At 37.6% G+C, this 16557-nt stretch overlaps 1 protein-coding gene across 2 annotated transcripts in view; it reads left to right on the forward strand.

The window, feature by feature from the left end:
* The window catches only part of CXADR (CXADR cell adhesion molecule), a 36709-nt gene that overhangs the window by 14319 nt on the left and 5833 nt on the right, over positions 1-16557 (forward strand). The window contains exons 2-7 of one of the 2 annotated variants that reach the window (XM_086764060.1): positions 4191-4360; positions 5042-5246; positions 5567-5722; positions 7182-7304; positions 7649-7787; positions 8147-8333. In XM_086764060.1, coding sequence (XP_086620186.1) covers positions 4191-4360; positions 5042-5246; positions 5567-5722; positions 7182-7304; positions 7649-7787; positions 8147-8333 — 980 coding nt within the window. Of the gene's footprint in view, positions 1-4190; positions 4361-5041; positions 5247-5566; positions 5723-7181; positions 7305-7648; positions 7788-8146; positions 12600-16557 lie in introns of those variants that run through there. The other variant, XM_086764052.1, reaches the window with a different exon arrangement.

The following is a 16557-nucleotide window of genomic DNA, read 5'->3' on the forward strand; positions in this document are numbered from 1 at the left end:
CAAAGCTCCAGTCCTGTGAGCTATCCCACATATCTCAGTTACTCCAGTGTCATAGTTCTATGTACAGGTACTCAAGGTGGTTCTCCTTTCAACGTGTTTTATCCTTGCCAAGGTCTTCCTCCCACCAACCTGACTCGTGTACTTAACATGCCTGAATCTCTGTTCCCTCCCTTAACTGCAAATGCCTATCGCCGTTCCCTGATAGACCTCTTATTGAAAGTGCTTGTCACAAGATTTGGTGAGGACATTCCTAACTCACTTTGTCAAGTGGATCCCGTCTCTACCTTAGCAGCTCTCATTTCTCAGGGATACTTGTGGCCATAAAAATGAAAACACTGACTGCAGTGCCAGTCCTGCAGTGAGTTGTTAACTTCCCCTTCACATGAAAGAGCAAAGAGAACAAATGTCACCTGGGGTCCGTGTCCTTCTTTGCCTCTGGAGTTTTCTAGTCACTTTTAATTTGCTTCAGGTCTCCTTTGTTAATAGCACGGGCGCCTGTGTGAGTAGGTAATACTAATAGTTAGGGAAAAAAAAAAAAAAAGAAAAAGGCAATAGTGATGGTAATAATAAGAGGTAGTAGTTTAACAGTTAACAGTCCAAGGGTCAGAGGACCCTTATCAGTCTCTCACATGCTGAATCTGGCCAAACCTTCTTCACCAGCATATCTGGCAGCAGATGTGTGTCTCCTCTGCAGAAAGGAACCTCCCCCTAATATTACCTATCACTCTGTCGTATTGCCAATGCTTAGTTCAAACCCAACTAGCTCTGACACCTGCCTTAATTGAGATGCTTGCTGCTTCTGCCTGTTGTTCTAATATTGACCCCCCCCAAAAAAAAAAAAAAAAAAAAGAGGAACTAGAAAATAGCTTTATATGGTTGTGTTCTTAAGGTCAGAAAGAGTCTTAATAAAAACAAAGCACTGAGAGATGTGCAGTAAGAAAGGAATTAAGATTTATGAAAAATTAGGTATTTTCAAGGCTCAGACTACATTTGGGTACCTCTCATATCAGCTAACGTGTGCTGCAAGCTTCACATGCAGGAATGATTGCTGAGAGTTGTCCTGATGTTCATGTCCTTCATCATCTATGGACATGTTCACATGCAGTCAGTGTGTCTGAACATACTACTCACACTTCCAGAGTCTGAATTTTTGTAACAGTTTTCTATGTGGGATGAATTTCTGACAAGTCGCTGTTGGGTTCTGCTTTTATTTGGCTTGTGATCACTATATTGTTTTATATCCTTTGGATCAGAGAAATGAGTGCTGTCGGAGAAGCTGAGAGTGAAGTTTTTACTATTTGTGGCTTTTAAAGCACTTCAAGCAGGCTGCTGTGTGATAGGCAGGACTGTTGGAGCCTAGTTTCCTAGAAGCATGTCTTTGAAATGTAGTATTTCCAACTGTTAGCGCAATTTTTCTGCCTCATTCCCAGTGTACTTGTTCCTTTTCTCAGTCTTCTGCTATCTGAAGGAGAAACAGGTTATATAATGTCCACTTTGAAATTATACTCGCATGGAGTTGTCTGGCAATGAAGAGGCAAAAGATAATTGAAGAATCTAATGCTTCTTAGCTTTGTCAGAACTAATTAATAACTTCAAGGACTTCTGGTTGCGCTGGACTGTTACTTCTGCTTTTGTATTTTATTGAAATTGTCAGAGATGGACAATTAATGGCAGAAGAGGGAGAGAAATAAAACATTGATTGTACAAGTCCTATTTGTTCAGAAAATTAGTAAAAAAAAAATAAAATCCACATATGAATACTTGTGTGTCCGGTTTGTTCTGACCATGTTGTGGTTTCAACTGAAAATCAGAGGTTTTATACTTTTCAATAGTACAGATGTGTTGTAGCATCTTCAAAGAATGAATTCTGTTACCCACTTTGAAGAGGCGGATGTCATTGTGTTCCTCTTACCTGAATTACCGAACACCTTCTGAAATCCTCAGCAAATTCCCTCGTGAGGAGAGGAAAGCAAATGTATGTTCTGTGGCCATCTGTTGTGGAACTTCAAATGACAAAGTAACTGGTATTGGAGATGCTGTCACAGAGCAGAAGTACTGCTTCAGTGATTAATTCTTACTTCGGAATGAAAGCTTTTAATTTCCTGGGTTAGAGATTTGAGGCTTTTAAGGAAATAACATTGTCTTGTATTTCATCATGAGTCACTAAACTGTACTTGACATCCAATATCAGTGCTTTAATATAATAAAGTGAAAATGCAGAAATGCGGTCTGGAGATTGACTTCAGAATATTGTATTACTGTTCCCTAATGAGGCAGTGTGGGAGAGGGGAACAGAAGAGTATGGAAGTCCCTGAAAAACAGATCTGGAATTTGCATTCTTTGCTGCAGTGCTTTGTGGAAACATGAATGTACTCTGAATCTACCCATTTCTAGAGATGATGGCTAGTGGTAATATTGTCCTTGTTTATGCAAAGCTGACCGAACTTAAGGATTATATACTGTAATATATTTAACTTGTCAAATGACTTTTTTTCTTAGAGATTTAGAATGGCTAGTTTTACATTTGGTTATCTGAAAGGATGCTTTAGAGGTAGCATCTGTGGCAAGTCAACCAATATTGATAGAGATCAGTATCATTTAGGAAACAGTATTAATTCAAAATAGTAGCAGAGAATTAGTTGCTCGGATATGTCTGCCATGGACAAAACAGAGGTAATACAAACTTGTTAAAATTATCTTTGGGAAGAGGTATGTGGATTGGTAAGAAACATTGCACCTAAATCTCTGTTGTACCTCGGATTGATGTTTCTTGTTTGTTTTTTTTTTTTTTTTTTCCTGGAGTGAAGGTTTTGCCATGCAAAGTAATAAATGAAATAATCATACTAAATTTGTAACTGTGTTTGTTTTTAACAATTGTAAAAGTCTTTTCTTGGAGGCTTTTAGTATGGAATTTAGTATGTCAGGTGCTTTCTCTTTCTGCATGACCTTTTTTTTTTCTTTAAGTATCTGTTAAAGGCCCCTTTGTTTTGACATCAGGAAAAGAATCCAGACTTGATGCAGAGCAGAATTTTAGTGAGGTAGAAAGATAGCTGTTGCAGTCTGATTTACTGCAGAAATGCACTACAGCTTCTCTCCTGTATGCAGAAGTGCAAGTTAGATAATAGCTTGAGCTAGCACAGAAGTGCAAGTTAGAGCATAAATGCACTGTTTGTAATAATTATTAATTTTGGTTTATCTGAAGCTGTGATTCTACAGATGCACCAAACTGATTTATCTTCTTCTCACTGGCCGCTCTTGTGGCCTTGCATCTGTTGTGGCTGCAGTAACACGTATGACTGTCCAGCTATGATGGGCAGCAAGCTACACAGATAAAATGACTGTGAAAATCTGAGCTTGGTACCCAGCAAGGTGAACAGAACAGTGGATGTACAAATGCCAAGCCTGTTTCCATAATGAGCAAAGGGAGCTTTCCAGTTCCTGATTGGGATGTACGGGTCTGTCTGCTTGATGAGAGAAACCTGCATTTGTGGTAGAATAGGGAGAGTCTTGCTTCAGGCCTTTTGAGTAGGTCTGTTTGGGTAGCTATGTTGATTCTTTTACAGGGTTGAATTGAGGAAAATTTGTTGTTTGGAAACATGTTTTGCTTAGAGGCATTCAGATAAGAATTACACAGTCACTTCTTGAGGAGTAAGACAAGCGGAAAGGGTGAACAAATCTGAAAACTCATTGAGATTTTTGGAAAGGATTCATTTGTTCACTCGCTGTAGATGGAAGAGGCCTTATACCTCAAGGCAGAGTAATTTAATCTGACCCAGGACTTCACAATAATTCTGGCCATCCCGACAGGCCTCATCACTGTTCCATGCTCTCATTTTACCAATCAGGGAGTAGTGGTGGGGTGATTTTCTAGTAATTTGAAAAACCTGTTGCTGAAAATTTTGATTTGTATAGCTTCATATGGGACTTGAATTGTACAAAAAAAAAACTTGTATGGTTTGAAAGATGTAACTGCCTGTTGGATATGATTCCAAATGAACAGTACACAACTTTGTGTTGTGTTAAGTGATGTGCTGCACAGGATCTTTTAAGTGGTGACAAGTCTGACTAACAACGTGATTTCTATACAGGAAAAGCACATGATGGATTTGTATATATACCAGTATGTAATAGAACCCTTACAGTAAAAACTACATGTGAAGTGTTTTTGTAACAAAACTATATTTTTATAGGTCTAACAAGAAGCCTAAGCATAACTTCAGGTGGCCAACTAATGTTTGAGAAAGCACAAGGAGAGAAAGTTACGTTGCCATGTACTTTTGTACTCTCAGAAGAAGACGAAGGCCCACTAGATATTGAGTGGGTATTGATACCAGCAGATAATCAAAAGAAGGAACAAATAGTAAGTAGAGACTTTTTTGGACAGTGTTAATTCAATTGTTTGAGTAGGTCAACGTCTGAACTTTGTTACTGACTTTTTAAGCTTCTACCTGTTCAGGTTTGGATGCTTGTGATCTTCTATTACTTTGAAGTACCAGTCATATGAAATATAGTGGAAGTTTTGGAATAGCAGATAAAGTCTGAAATGTGAAGAAAATTCTCACTATAAATTTGTCTTCTAAAGTAGAACTCCAAAATTAAAAGTGCTTCAGTTACAGAAAATAAACTATGGTTTTGTATCTGGATTATTTTCTTGATTGAAAACTGATTTATGGGAATTTGATTTGAAATATATTAACTCTTTTCACTGTTTATTAACTCTTTCCTTTCTTTGGAAGCCTTATCAAAAAGATAACTCCTTTTAGTACAGAGGTTTGACAGAATGAAGATTAGAGCAATTTCAGACAGTTTTCTTTCAACTAGAAGTCAGTGCTGGCATGCTGCTACTTGAGCAGGTGTTTGGTTGGAGTGTTCGTTAAAGTACTGAGTGTGGTATTTTGAAGATTGAGATATTTGGCTGTGTCATGCTTCTCAGATTATTTAAAAAAGTAGAAAGAAACTGTCAAGCTCTTGAAGATACCAAATGGTTTTGAATGTTTAAATGCCAAGTGGATTTCTGAATAATATTTCTTTTTTTATATAGATAATTATGTATTCTGCAGACAGGATTTATAATAATTATTATGCTGCTACGACTGGGCGGATGCAGTTTGCTAATCCTGATCCCAAATCCGGTGATGGTTCGTTGGATATCCTGAATTTAAAGTCAGCAGACACTGGCACATACCAGTGCAAAGTGAAGAAACTTCCTGGAGTTCAAAGCCAAAAACTACAGTTGATGGTATTTGGTAAGATAGTATTTTTTGTGAATTTTCAGTGACACTTTATGTGTTTATTCCATCCTGTATTTGATATATAAAATGCAAACTTCTGTCGAGCAAAATCATACTGAATCTATGATGATGCTTCCGTTATTGAGACTTTACAGGGGGTGGACATCATTCTGTTCTGGGGGATGAAGGGAATAATATTGAGAATGATGAGCCTTTAAAAAAATTCTGCATGTGGCTTATATTTATCTTTAGCAAAATGAACTGACCTACTGGAACACAACTAGTAAGCATTTTTATTGTGACAATTACTAATTCAATAATACTTTGTTTATTAGTAAAGCCAGCAAGAACTAAATGTTCCGTTGAAGGATCGCAGGAGATTGGAAAAGATGTCACCTTGAGATGTGCATCACAAGAAGGATCCCCACTTTTGTCTTATGACTGGCGAAGAGTATCTGGCACACACGAACTTCCTGCCACTTCTGTGCTGAGTACTGTCAAACTTTGTTTATTGCTGTGGAACATTTAAGAAAGATTGCATTTGTATTTTTTGTTTATCTTGACTTATAAGCGTCTCATGCTTAATATTAGTATAGCGTAGTCAAGATAGGTGTCACTTCTGCCCTCTCACTGGGTAATAAAACTGACCTTGAAATAAGTTGATGTTAATTTTTTTTAGTCATACTGGGAAATGTTGCAAGCTGTAAGCTGAGATTCTTGTAATTAGGCTGCAGAATCATGCTCACTCGTGCCTGAGTGTCGTGAGTTCTCTTGTTTGCTGATGTTGTCTGCATTTGTGCATTTGGACAGTAGGGAAGAGTCAGAACAGAGTCTAGGCTAGTGGTTAGAGCTGCTTTCAGGGAAGTGGAAATAAAAGCTGGAATTTTATTAGAGATTGAACTGAGGTCTTCACTTCCTGATTATGTGACAGAACTTGAAAAAAAGGGGTACGTGTCTTTAGAAGAAAAGTTGTCAAGAGTGACAGAGTAACAGACAGGCTTACCTTCTTCTTACAAGAGCTGACACACAGGAAAGAGTTATAGTGTGAGAACTTCATTGTAGAAGGTTAATTTGTGAGTTTTGGCTTTGGGAAAGTTAATCTGTAATACTTTTTGGAAGAGCACTACTCAGTACCAGTTCTTTTGGATCTGCTTTGTAGTTATGAAAACCTTAAATCTTTAGAAGGTGGAATTTCCATGCAGATGAAGCAGTTTAAGACTCTGCTTACAAATAGAAATATTTTTAACTCAGAGCTGTGTAGGATGTACAGGACAAAGTGGTATCGTGTGTCTAAGAGTAGCCGAGTTGGATATCTAGGGGAAAGAGAATAAGAAGTGTGGTTGTTCCTCATAAGAATGTCCTGTCCTCCTGTGATTTATGCCTCTCAGGAGCAGAATCTCACAAAGGTAGCTGTCAATGGCTTTGAAAGCCCTGGGGAAATACTCTTTGTTTTCACAGATTTGTGTCTGCTATGCTGTCAGCATAACTGGGCTTAATTGGTCACCTGTTGGAGTGCAGTGTTCAGGCTAGATCCACCTCATGTTGAGCGTGGGTTCTGCAAGCCTCTGAGCAGGTGGTATAGAATTGGTTTAGACAGAAAGAAGAGAAAGAGGTACTTCTGGAATGCAATTAATCTTTTGTATTTTAGAATTCTGTGTTGGGATGAGAGAATTGGCCATTTTATGCACCTGCTCCTATCCGCTGACAGACCAGTTAGTCTGTAGGCTTTACTATTAAAGTTAGATGCTGTGAAATAAATTTCTAACAAGGTAAGACTTTTACAAATAATAGTATTTTGCAGCATGATAGAGTTTTGTTTTTATTTGGATATTTTTAATACAGCATTTTTTAGTTAAGATTTAATCTATATGCTGGATTAATAATTGTGTAGTATTGAATATGGAATTAAACTTTGCAAAATGGTAAGCCTCTACCTTTTGTTGTTTTTAGATAAAAATACAGGGGAACTTCTCTTGAAAAATGCCTCTCAAGACTATTCTGGTACATACAATTGTGTTGCCTCAAACAGAATTGGCACAGATGAATGTTCTATTGAGCTGAATGTCACCCCTCGTAAGTGTTTACCATGTAATGGTTACATAGTGTTTTATGTATTAAAACTGAATAATCTTGTTTCTCTAAATTCCTAAAAGGTTAAAAAAAACCAACCTTGTTGTGTAACTGATGGTTGCCACTTAAAGTCTTTATTTCCCAAAATGTTGCTTTTATGCCGAAAGCTCTAACTCTTATTATTATTTTAAATGCATGTGATTGAAGTATACCCTCTGTGATTCACTGATCTGCTATTAACCTGGATCATGTGGAAACATACTGTTTTTAACGTTGAGTTAAGAGAAAATAAGTTGATCCTGTAGATGTGACACTTAACAAACAGTGTTGTTATTTATGTATTCTAGCTATAAATACAGCTGGTATAATTGCTGGAGCTATTATAGGAACTGTGCTGGGTCTCTCTGTACTGGCTGTTCTCATCTTCTGTTACTGTAAGAAACAGAAAGAGAAGAAATATGAGAAAGAAGTACATCATGATATCAGGTAATGACATATTTCTAGTTTCTGAGCAGTATTATTTGAAGATTAACTTTTCAATGTGTATTTCTGCAAGTAAGAGACTTAACATTTGAGATTTCTGCCTTAATCTGGAAAGCTTATTAACATACTAACAGCTTGTCAGAGGACTTTTGTGTTTTGAATATGATGTAGATAGTCATGTTTAATTTTCGTAAAGATTTTAAAGGCAATGAATATTGAATTTTTTTAAAACAAAGTAATATGTGAGCCTGTTTTGGCTACTGTGTCAGAATAAAAAGAAACAAACTGAAAACTTGTTTTGTAAGCTCCCAGATAGTAGTAGTAACTGAACTCTTGTTCTGCAATTGTTTTGTTTATTTCAGAGAAGATGTTCCACCTCCAAAAAGTCGCAGTTCAACAGCCCGCAGCTACATAGGCAGCAATCGTTCTTCTCTGGGTTCAATGTCTCCCTCAAATATGGAAGGATATACTAAAACTCCATATAGCCAAGTCCCAAGCGAAGACTGTGAACGTACCCCTGGTCAAAACCCAGCCTTTGCAACTTCAAAGGTAGCTGCACCTAATTTAAGTAGAATGGGAGCTGTTCCTGTGATGATTCCAGCACAAAGCAAAGATGGGTCCATAGTATAAAATATTATTAATTTAAATGCTGTTTTTTAAGTGTTCATTGTAAGTATTAGAGAAAACTACAGTGTTCCATCCCTCATTTAAACAATGGCATGCAGTTTTCCTTGAAGAACATGAAAAGTTAGTTTGAAAAGCCACCAGTTCCCACTTTTAATTGTAAACTTATTAGTATATGACAGTTGAACTTCTTGCTAAAAGCATTGAAGTTCCTAAATAAATATCGGACACTGAAGGTATTTGGACCTTTGCTAGGTTGCTGAAGAGACACTGTCAACTAATGTGAAGTTCTGAATATGTAACAGCAAGACACAAGTGAGAAATAACAAAAGCATTTCATACATAGACCATGAAGTTTCTTCAGAGTTCCTGAAACCTTCTCCTCAATTTTGGAGTAACAGAAATATTTTAACTTGGCCACTGTCTGATGTAGTTGCAGGGGGCTGAAATACTGAGGATAACTTGGAATTCTGTTCACACTCTGAGTATTTGTGCAGTTCTTTAACCTGGTAATATTTGTTTGGAGCACGTTTTGAGCTCTTATTTTAGGGGCTACCAGTTACTTGATTGGCTCAATTTAATTAATGGATCTATTCTGAATTTAAAGTTTCCATGAGTTGAAATGTGACAGGAGACCTGGCAAGCTCTTTCAAACATGAATTTTTCTGCAATAACTACTGGTCATGTCAGATAACTTAATACTTATGTTATCTGATCCAAGATGTCCTGTCAGGTTGTTGGTAGTGGTATCTAGGCTTTAAAATCTATAGAGCAACTCTTATTGTCACAGTAAGAATGAACAGGTATCTCTATACAGGTCTTAAGTTAATTGTACCTTGCATTTTCCAAAGCCTGTTTAGATTCTAAGGCAGTGCTCTTACTTTTTTCCAAGCTGGTTACCTAGAAGCTCCATGGAGTTTTAATGAAAGCTGTTAAGTAACTGGTATTTGATATCTGTCCTCTTGCTCTGACATCACTGTGGAAACATCTCTTCCCATGTACACATGTAAGCAGTAGTTAGCCCTTACTTAAGATGCTAATACCTTTCTGTATGAATTTGCAAGGAGTTTAAAGCTCGTTTCCCCTTGCCTCTTTGGTAGCCCTAAATATTGTGAACAGACATTTAGACTTCTAAAAGCAAGAGTTTCATGCAGCCAGGATCTGAAAGGAAATAGTTACCCAGAACTGTGGATAGGAATCTCATATTTCAAGATTAAAACCCCTTCTTCACAGTTTTGCAAACGTAAAGCATTATAGGAGGAACAGAACAATTCTTTATTTTACATCCGCACATACTTAAGGACTTTTGATAGCTTCTCATGACTGATACTATATAACTGTGGAAACTGAATTTAAAGCTTAGTCCAGTTTGAATCGTTGTGGGTTCTTTTTTCCTTCCTTCTTATTTTCTACTTTCTTTCCTCATCCTGTGCAGGGGGGTAGTGGGAGGGGAAGTCCCTTCAGCTTATTCCAGCTATAGATGTTAAACTGCAAGGTATTTTGGAAAACTCTAAAGGCATATAGTATGTGGCACTGATATTGATGAAGGAAATATCTGAATATTCCTTTGAAAGATGTTAGGATTATTTGTATGTAGCAACGGTGTGAGAGAAGACGTTTCCCCAAACTTCTAGGTTTAGTGTCTGCTTTTTTGTAGCTGCTTATAGATCTGTGATAAATTCTTTGGCCTACTACTAAATGTTTGTCCTATTTATAGTTAGGTGCACAGTTTTTGGCTGACACTATTAATGTAAAGAACATACACTTCATACTGAATTTAGAAACTTGAATGGCTATTAAGTATTCTAGACTTAGTTTTACACATTTGGGACTTTTTTAGATTGTAAACTGAACTGTTAGAGATCAGATTTTTTTTATCTTTCATGTGTGCCTTTTCAATAAACTTTACCTGATTGTAACTTCAGTTTTAATGAAATTTCTGGTGCCTAAACTTACTGTTTGAACAGGTGCTTAGCTGATGGTACAGTTCTTAAAACATGACACTGTGATCTGATTTCTTGATTCTTATGTACTATTTATACCTCTTCGCGCCTGTTTTTGGATGTGACTTCAGTGTCTCTCTCTGTATTGTTCTGTATTTCAAAATGTCAGTAACTCCTTCAGTTGCTAATTATGATCTAAGTGTTTATATTCCTGAAGACTGTTCAGTTGTACCAATGAGATGGACAATTGACTTTTACTTATGTGGTAAATAATAGGTTTAGTAACTGTGCCAAACATATGCTTATGAAGAACAATAGATGAGGAGACATCTTCTTGCATCCAATTATTGTGATAGAAGAGACTTTTGAGATTTTTATGATACACTGATTGTTTACCTTGAAACTAAGGCCTTCCTTAATTAAAAGGGTATAGTTATTATAAATACAAGTTGAATACAAAGCTAAACTGAATCACAGACTGAGAGATAGCTATAAACCTAAGCAACCAGGCAGCAAACCTACTGAATTTGGTTCTTGGCCATCTGTGGACAGATTAGATTTGGGGTTTGTGTTTTGTTTGTTTGGTTTTGGTGGTGGGGTTTTTTTGTTGTTGTTGTTTGTTTGGGGTTGGTTTTTTTGTTTTTTTTTTTTTGGTTTGGCATAAGACCCTGTACTTTCAGTCAGGTAAGCCCTAGGACACTCAAGAACAGAAACTTATCTCACTAAAGCATACAGAGCAGAGTTTACACATACTTAATGCTCTGTCAGCTTATACAAAATAAGAAATGGGCAGAATAGAAGGACAGTGTGATGTGCCCTCAGAGCCTAGCTGTTAGGCTTAGCAGCCTTGACAGTGTCTGTCTATTTATGTAATTGCATGGAAAAGAAAAGAAATAGAATCTGACATAGTCCTTATCTGAAATAAAGAACCTCTGACTTGGGGTAAACTTTGCCTCAAGTTGCTATTACCATGCATTTTTGAATGGATACAACACTACTATGAAAACATAATACTGCTATTACAAATTATTTCTTTAGTTAATAGATTGGTCACTTACACTGGATTATGATTCTCAAAAGCAGCTATTATAGTTCGGTGATAATTTGTAGCTGCGTAGGAGATGAGCTGGGTAAACGTGTGAGGTGTCCGATCTTACAGATGAGTCTGCTAACAAAACTCTCTTCTAGGAAGTAATGGCAGCTGATATACTAGGTAAAAGGTGGCATTTTTAGTGTCTCGTTTTATTAAAAAATGGGGGGGTTGGGGGTGTGGTACTATTATGTAAATAAGTGAACTCCAGGAACCTCTAGTTAATGTCATGACTGTACATTTGCCTTTCGAGTACTACTATATATAGAAGAGAACCCTCAATTTTAGCATGGTGTGGTTAAAGTGTTAGACTTGTAATACTGTAGAGGTTATGTAACACTTGTCTGTACATTACAAGCCTTTTCATAAACTTTCTGAAATGGATATTTAAAGATATTTGTGTGAAACTTCCTTACCTAAAAATGGATACTTCTTCCAAAACTGTGTAGTGCACAGAAATGCCTTGTTGGAGGGGTAAAACATGACTTTTGAAAGAAATGTACAATGCATACGTCTTTACCAGCTCTCCTAGTTGCATTCCTGTTGGATGTATGCTTCCTGCTTAATAGTGCAAGTCAGTCTTCTTAACTGCAAGTTTTTCTGTAATGCTGAATATTGTATATTACTGGTTTCCGTGATAAGCTTTTGATTTTTTTCTTAACAGTGTATATTCTGGATCACTTTAGATCTTTGTTCCAGTCTGAAGACATACTATTTGTGTCACTTAAACTTTGTTTTATACACTTGATAGGTGCTTTATGGGACTCTTTGGTTATCGGTCCTCTAGCATTGAGGCACAGCTCAACTGAAATTGGAGCAATAATATTTCCTGGAACACAAAATGTTGTGATGTTACATTACACTTCTCATGCACAAGGCATGGACTTGAATATTGATATGAATTTCAGTATCAGGTTTTATATTCACACTTTTGGGGGAATGGTATTTTAAAATACAAATATTGTGAGTGAATTTGTAAAAACAAAATCCAAAATTTTAAAATGCTGTAGTTCCATGACAGACTCCTGTACTTTTTGAAATAAAACTGTTGGAGAAAACAGTAGTCTGTCTTTATTTTAAAGCAGCACTTGTGTATGGCTTCAGCTTTCTCTTTGTGTAATTGGAAGTGAACTAATAAATATGGCTGTGTATACCACACTGGCATGAATCATTTTATTTTGGGCTTTTTTCCCCCCATTAATTTCTAAAAATTAAAGGAAGTAAAGCTTCAGATATTTTAAAACATACACTTATTTGAGGTTTCTGATTGTAGATACACAGATGTAGTGATCATTTAAAAAAAACATATTGGAGCGATCTCAATAGTTATTCTGAAACATAAAGCTGGGAAGGAACTTTAGATTAAATTTAATCGCTCTTTATTTTAGGTAGAACCAAAAGTTCCTGAAATTGATAAATTCCTATCTTCTAAAATTCAAGCAAGCCATTCAAACAACTCAAAGCAGGTTGATAACATGCTTGGTTTTATGTTGTCAATTACTGTGCATCTTTTTGATTGAGATGAAGTTGACTTGGGATATTCCCCACCCCTTGGCCTTGCAAACCAACTGATTACTGTTCTTATAATTTTACCCAAGATTGATGCAAACAGAGCCCATGCCAGACTTTGTTTCCTAAAACTAAATACGTGCCCAAGACAACACTGGAGAAAGTGCATTAATGTCATATATTATGTTTATATTTGGAGGCCTAATGAACTTACATTTGTTTTAATGTATGCATATCTTCATATGTTAAATGTGTACCTGTGCCATGCCAGATGTTTCAGTCACTTTTGTGCCTGTTTAATACATGCGTGCACGAGCATGGGAAATTAAGTGGAGTATGGGTGGAAAAACCTTTAGGAATTTTGTCTATTTCAAGTTAACGTTTGTGCTTAAATACAAAAGGAAACCTAATAAAGATTAAGGTTCAGATTTGTCTGTAGGGCTTTAAGAAACCTTTCTATACCCTTTTAACATTAACTTCAATACTTAAGTATTGAACTTATTGAATACTTCCACCTGGAGTACTGTGTCCAGTTCTGGAGTAACCAACATAAGAAGGAGATGGACCAGTTGGAGGAGGTCCAGAGGAGGGCCACAAAGATGATCAGAGGGCTGGAGCACCTCTCCTATGAGGACAGGCTGAGAGAGTTGGGGCTGTTCAGCCCAGAGAAGAGAAGGCTCCGGGGAGACCTGATAGCGGCCTTCCAGTACCTCAAGGGGGCCTACAGGAAAGATGGGGAGAGGCTGTTCAGTAGGGCCTTTTGTGACAGGGCGAGGGGTAATGGTTTCAAAATAGAGGGAGGTAGAATCAGATTAGATATTGGGAAAAAAAATTTTCTGCTGAGGGTGGTAGAACACTGGCACAGGTTTCCCAGAGAGGTGGTGGATGCCCCATCTCTGGAAATGTTCAAGGCCAGGTTGGACAGGGCTCTGAGCAACCTGATCTAGTGGGGGATGTCCCTCCTCCTTGCAGGGGGGTTGGACTAGATGACCTTTGAAGGTCCCTTCCAACCCTAACCATTCAATGATTCTGTGATTCTAAGACTTTTGTCCTTTCCTAAGTTGGTGATTTTTCACAGATGGCACTCGCATGCCTCAGCTGCTTCAGGTTTTTTATTTGGAGGTGAGATGATTGTGAATCTGAGAAGCTGAGTATCTCCACCTTGTCTGTGGGAATTCCAAGAAAGTAGCTAGCACTTTCCTGAAAGTGTCCTGCAAGAGCAGAAGGCACTTATCATGTGGTAGTTCTACAAAACCTGTATGGTCCATATATATGTATTACACAACGCCTTTGATAAAGTTTTTTAAAAGGTTGGTCTTGCTGTTTTTCTCTATGAGCATCTTTGACTGTACCCTGAGCTTACTATTTCAAATGGAGAAGCTTGGGTTCTTTCAAGCTTTTATGATAATGCTGTTAGGCGATTAATTGTTAGACTGTTTTAGAAAACAGGTAATGACAGCAACTTAGCTTTGCTTTCTTCTGTGTAAAATCCATCAAACAAAACCAAAAGAGCTTGTGAAGAAAATAGCTGATCAAGGAGCAAAAGCAAGAGTACAGTGAAAGAAGCTATGAATGTTGCCTACTTTTCCAAGTCTCAGCTTATTCTAAAATTACCTTTCACTTGTGGGATGACTGTAGGTGATTGCTCACAACATCAGGACTTGCATCTTAATATAAAAATAATGTGTGTACTTGAGTTATGATTATTCTGTTGTTGTTTAACTTGCTTTAGGCTTCTTTGCAGAATGGTACAGGCTCAGGTATCAAGAGAAGAATATGAGCCTTTAATTTTATAAAATAACCAGTAGAAAACTGGCCTGGAGGATTGTGTTGTCCCTGCTTCTGATTTCCATTCAAAGTCATGCTTCTGAAAACGGGAATCCTTTGATTTTTTTTTTTTTTTTTCTTCATGTTGTTGCAAGTCAAATGTTAGTGTCACCTTCGTAAGTTGGAGTTTTTAAGTCTTCAGCTTTCAGCTATTGAGTACCTGCCAGGTCACTTTGAATGTGCAAAGTCAATAGCATTTAGCAGCAGCAGCTGCTGGCTGGGTCCTCACTTTTAGTGGATCAGCACAGTCACTGATGTTTTGGGTTTTTTTGCTTTTTGTTTTGTTTTATTTTGTTTTTTAGAATACCATTGACCAGGTGAATGACAATTCTACCACATTATTCAGGAAACATTAAGAAAGTTGTGTAATAACTCATATCCAGGAACCTTGTATGGTGTCAGGATTGCTAGATGGCAGGAGGGGAGTCACTTTATGAAGAAGTTGAGCGTGTTGGTTACACAACCTGATTATGTAACAATTTTAAAACTTTGGCAGTATTAGAAGAGACATTAACATCTGAAAGCGCATCATTTTACCTTCAGTAATCTAATTATTTCTTCGGGGAAAAACCTCTGGAGGCAGTATGTCCGCTGGGAAGCTCAGAAAGCTGTGTGATGCAATGACAGTTGTCTCGCTTCTCAGGGCTGGATGCTGTGGTTCTGCGAGCTGCAGGCAGGCAGGACGAAAGCTGAGTGCTGTACCTGAAGGGTATTGGGCTCTTTTCCCGGAGTACTCTTCCTGAGAAGAGAGAGAAAAGCAGTGAATCTCATCAATTTGGGGGAATTTTGTAGGAGGGACCTGAATTCCAGAAACACAAATGAACTGTCCAACATCTTGAGGCCTTTCCCTGCTTTTCAGCAGCACTTGATTTAGGGGTTTTCAGACAATCTGCAAAACCTTTTTGCATCTCTTCATTGCTTAAACTGCAGGGTCTTGTATGCTTTCTGCCATGAAGTAATGCCATATGTGATGGTTTTGGTAATGTTATTGCTAACAATACTGTATAAAGAAACAGTCAAACTGGAGACTAAAGTCTCCTGAACACCAGACACAGAGCAAACGGTGACAGCATGGCTTCTTGGTGCTCTGGGCCCAAACATCTCCAGGGGTGCAGTGGTCACTGAGGTTAGGTAGCAACTCACTCAGAGTGTGGTATCGAGGAACAGTAAATCAGATAGTAGAGACCTATATTGTCATCTGCTACTGTTAGTATAATAGCTTCCAAGTATGCCAGTTCTGCAAATTATGTTCTGTGTGAATAGGAAAGAAACTGAGATGTTGTTTCTTGTGGCCAGTTAGCTGCTACACCAGTGAAGTAACACCTTTTCATAGCTTATGATTTAGCCGTCTCCGTGATTTGTAAGTGAAACTGAGAGCCCATACAGGAATCTGAATCTCCCTGTTTTGTATCATTTGGTAATATTTTACTTGTGAAACAGCAGTCAGGATTAGTCAAATTTCGCAGAAATTAAAGTGTGCAGCATGGCATCCATTCTCAGTGGTCAAGGTCTTTGCAGCCAGCAGCAGCATCAGCTCACAGCATCTCACTGGTCATCTGAACAGGTGATGGTTCTGAGAAACAGTAACAATTTGCTGAAGTCAGAAAACTTGCGCCGTGCCGTACTTAAATGTAGGAGCTCAAGATAAAATTGTTACTTAAGATTTCCATTTACTACTAGAATAGCTCAAGTGGGAGGGATACTGATACCCTTAAACCAGAAATGGAGACAACTGGTGGTAACACATAAAGCTACTGAATTGCTTGTGACTGCTAAAGAA

The sequence above is a fragment of the Chlamydotis macqueenii genome, chromosome 1, assembly GCF_036417535.1.
Source record: "Chlamydotis macqueenii isolate bChlMac1 chromosome 1, bChlMac1.mat, whole genome shotgun sequence".
NCBI lineage: Eukaryota > Metazoa > Chordata > Aves > Otidiformes > Otididae > Chlamydotis > Chlamydotis macqueenii.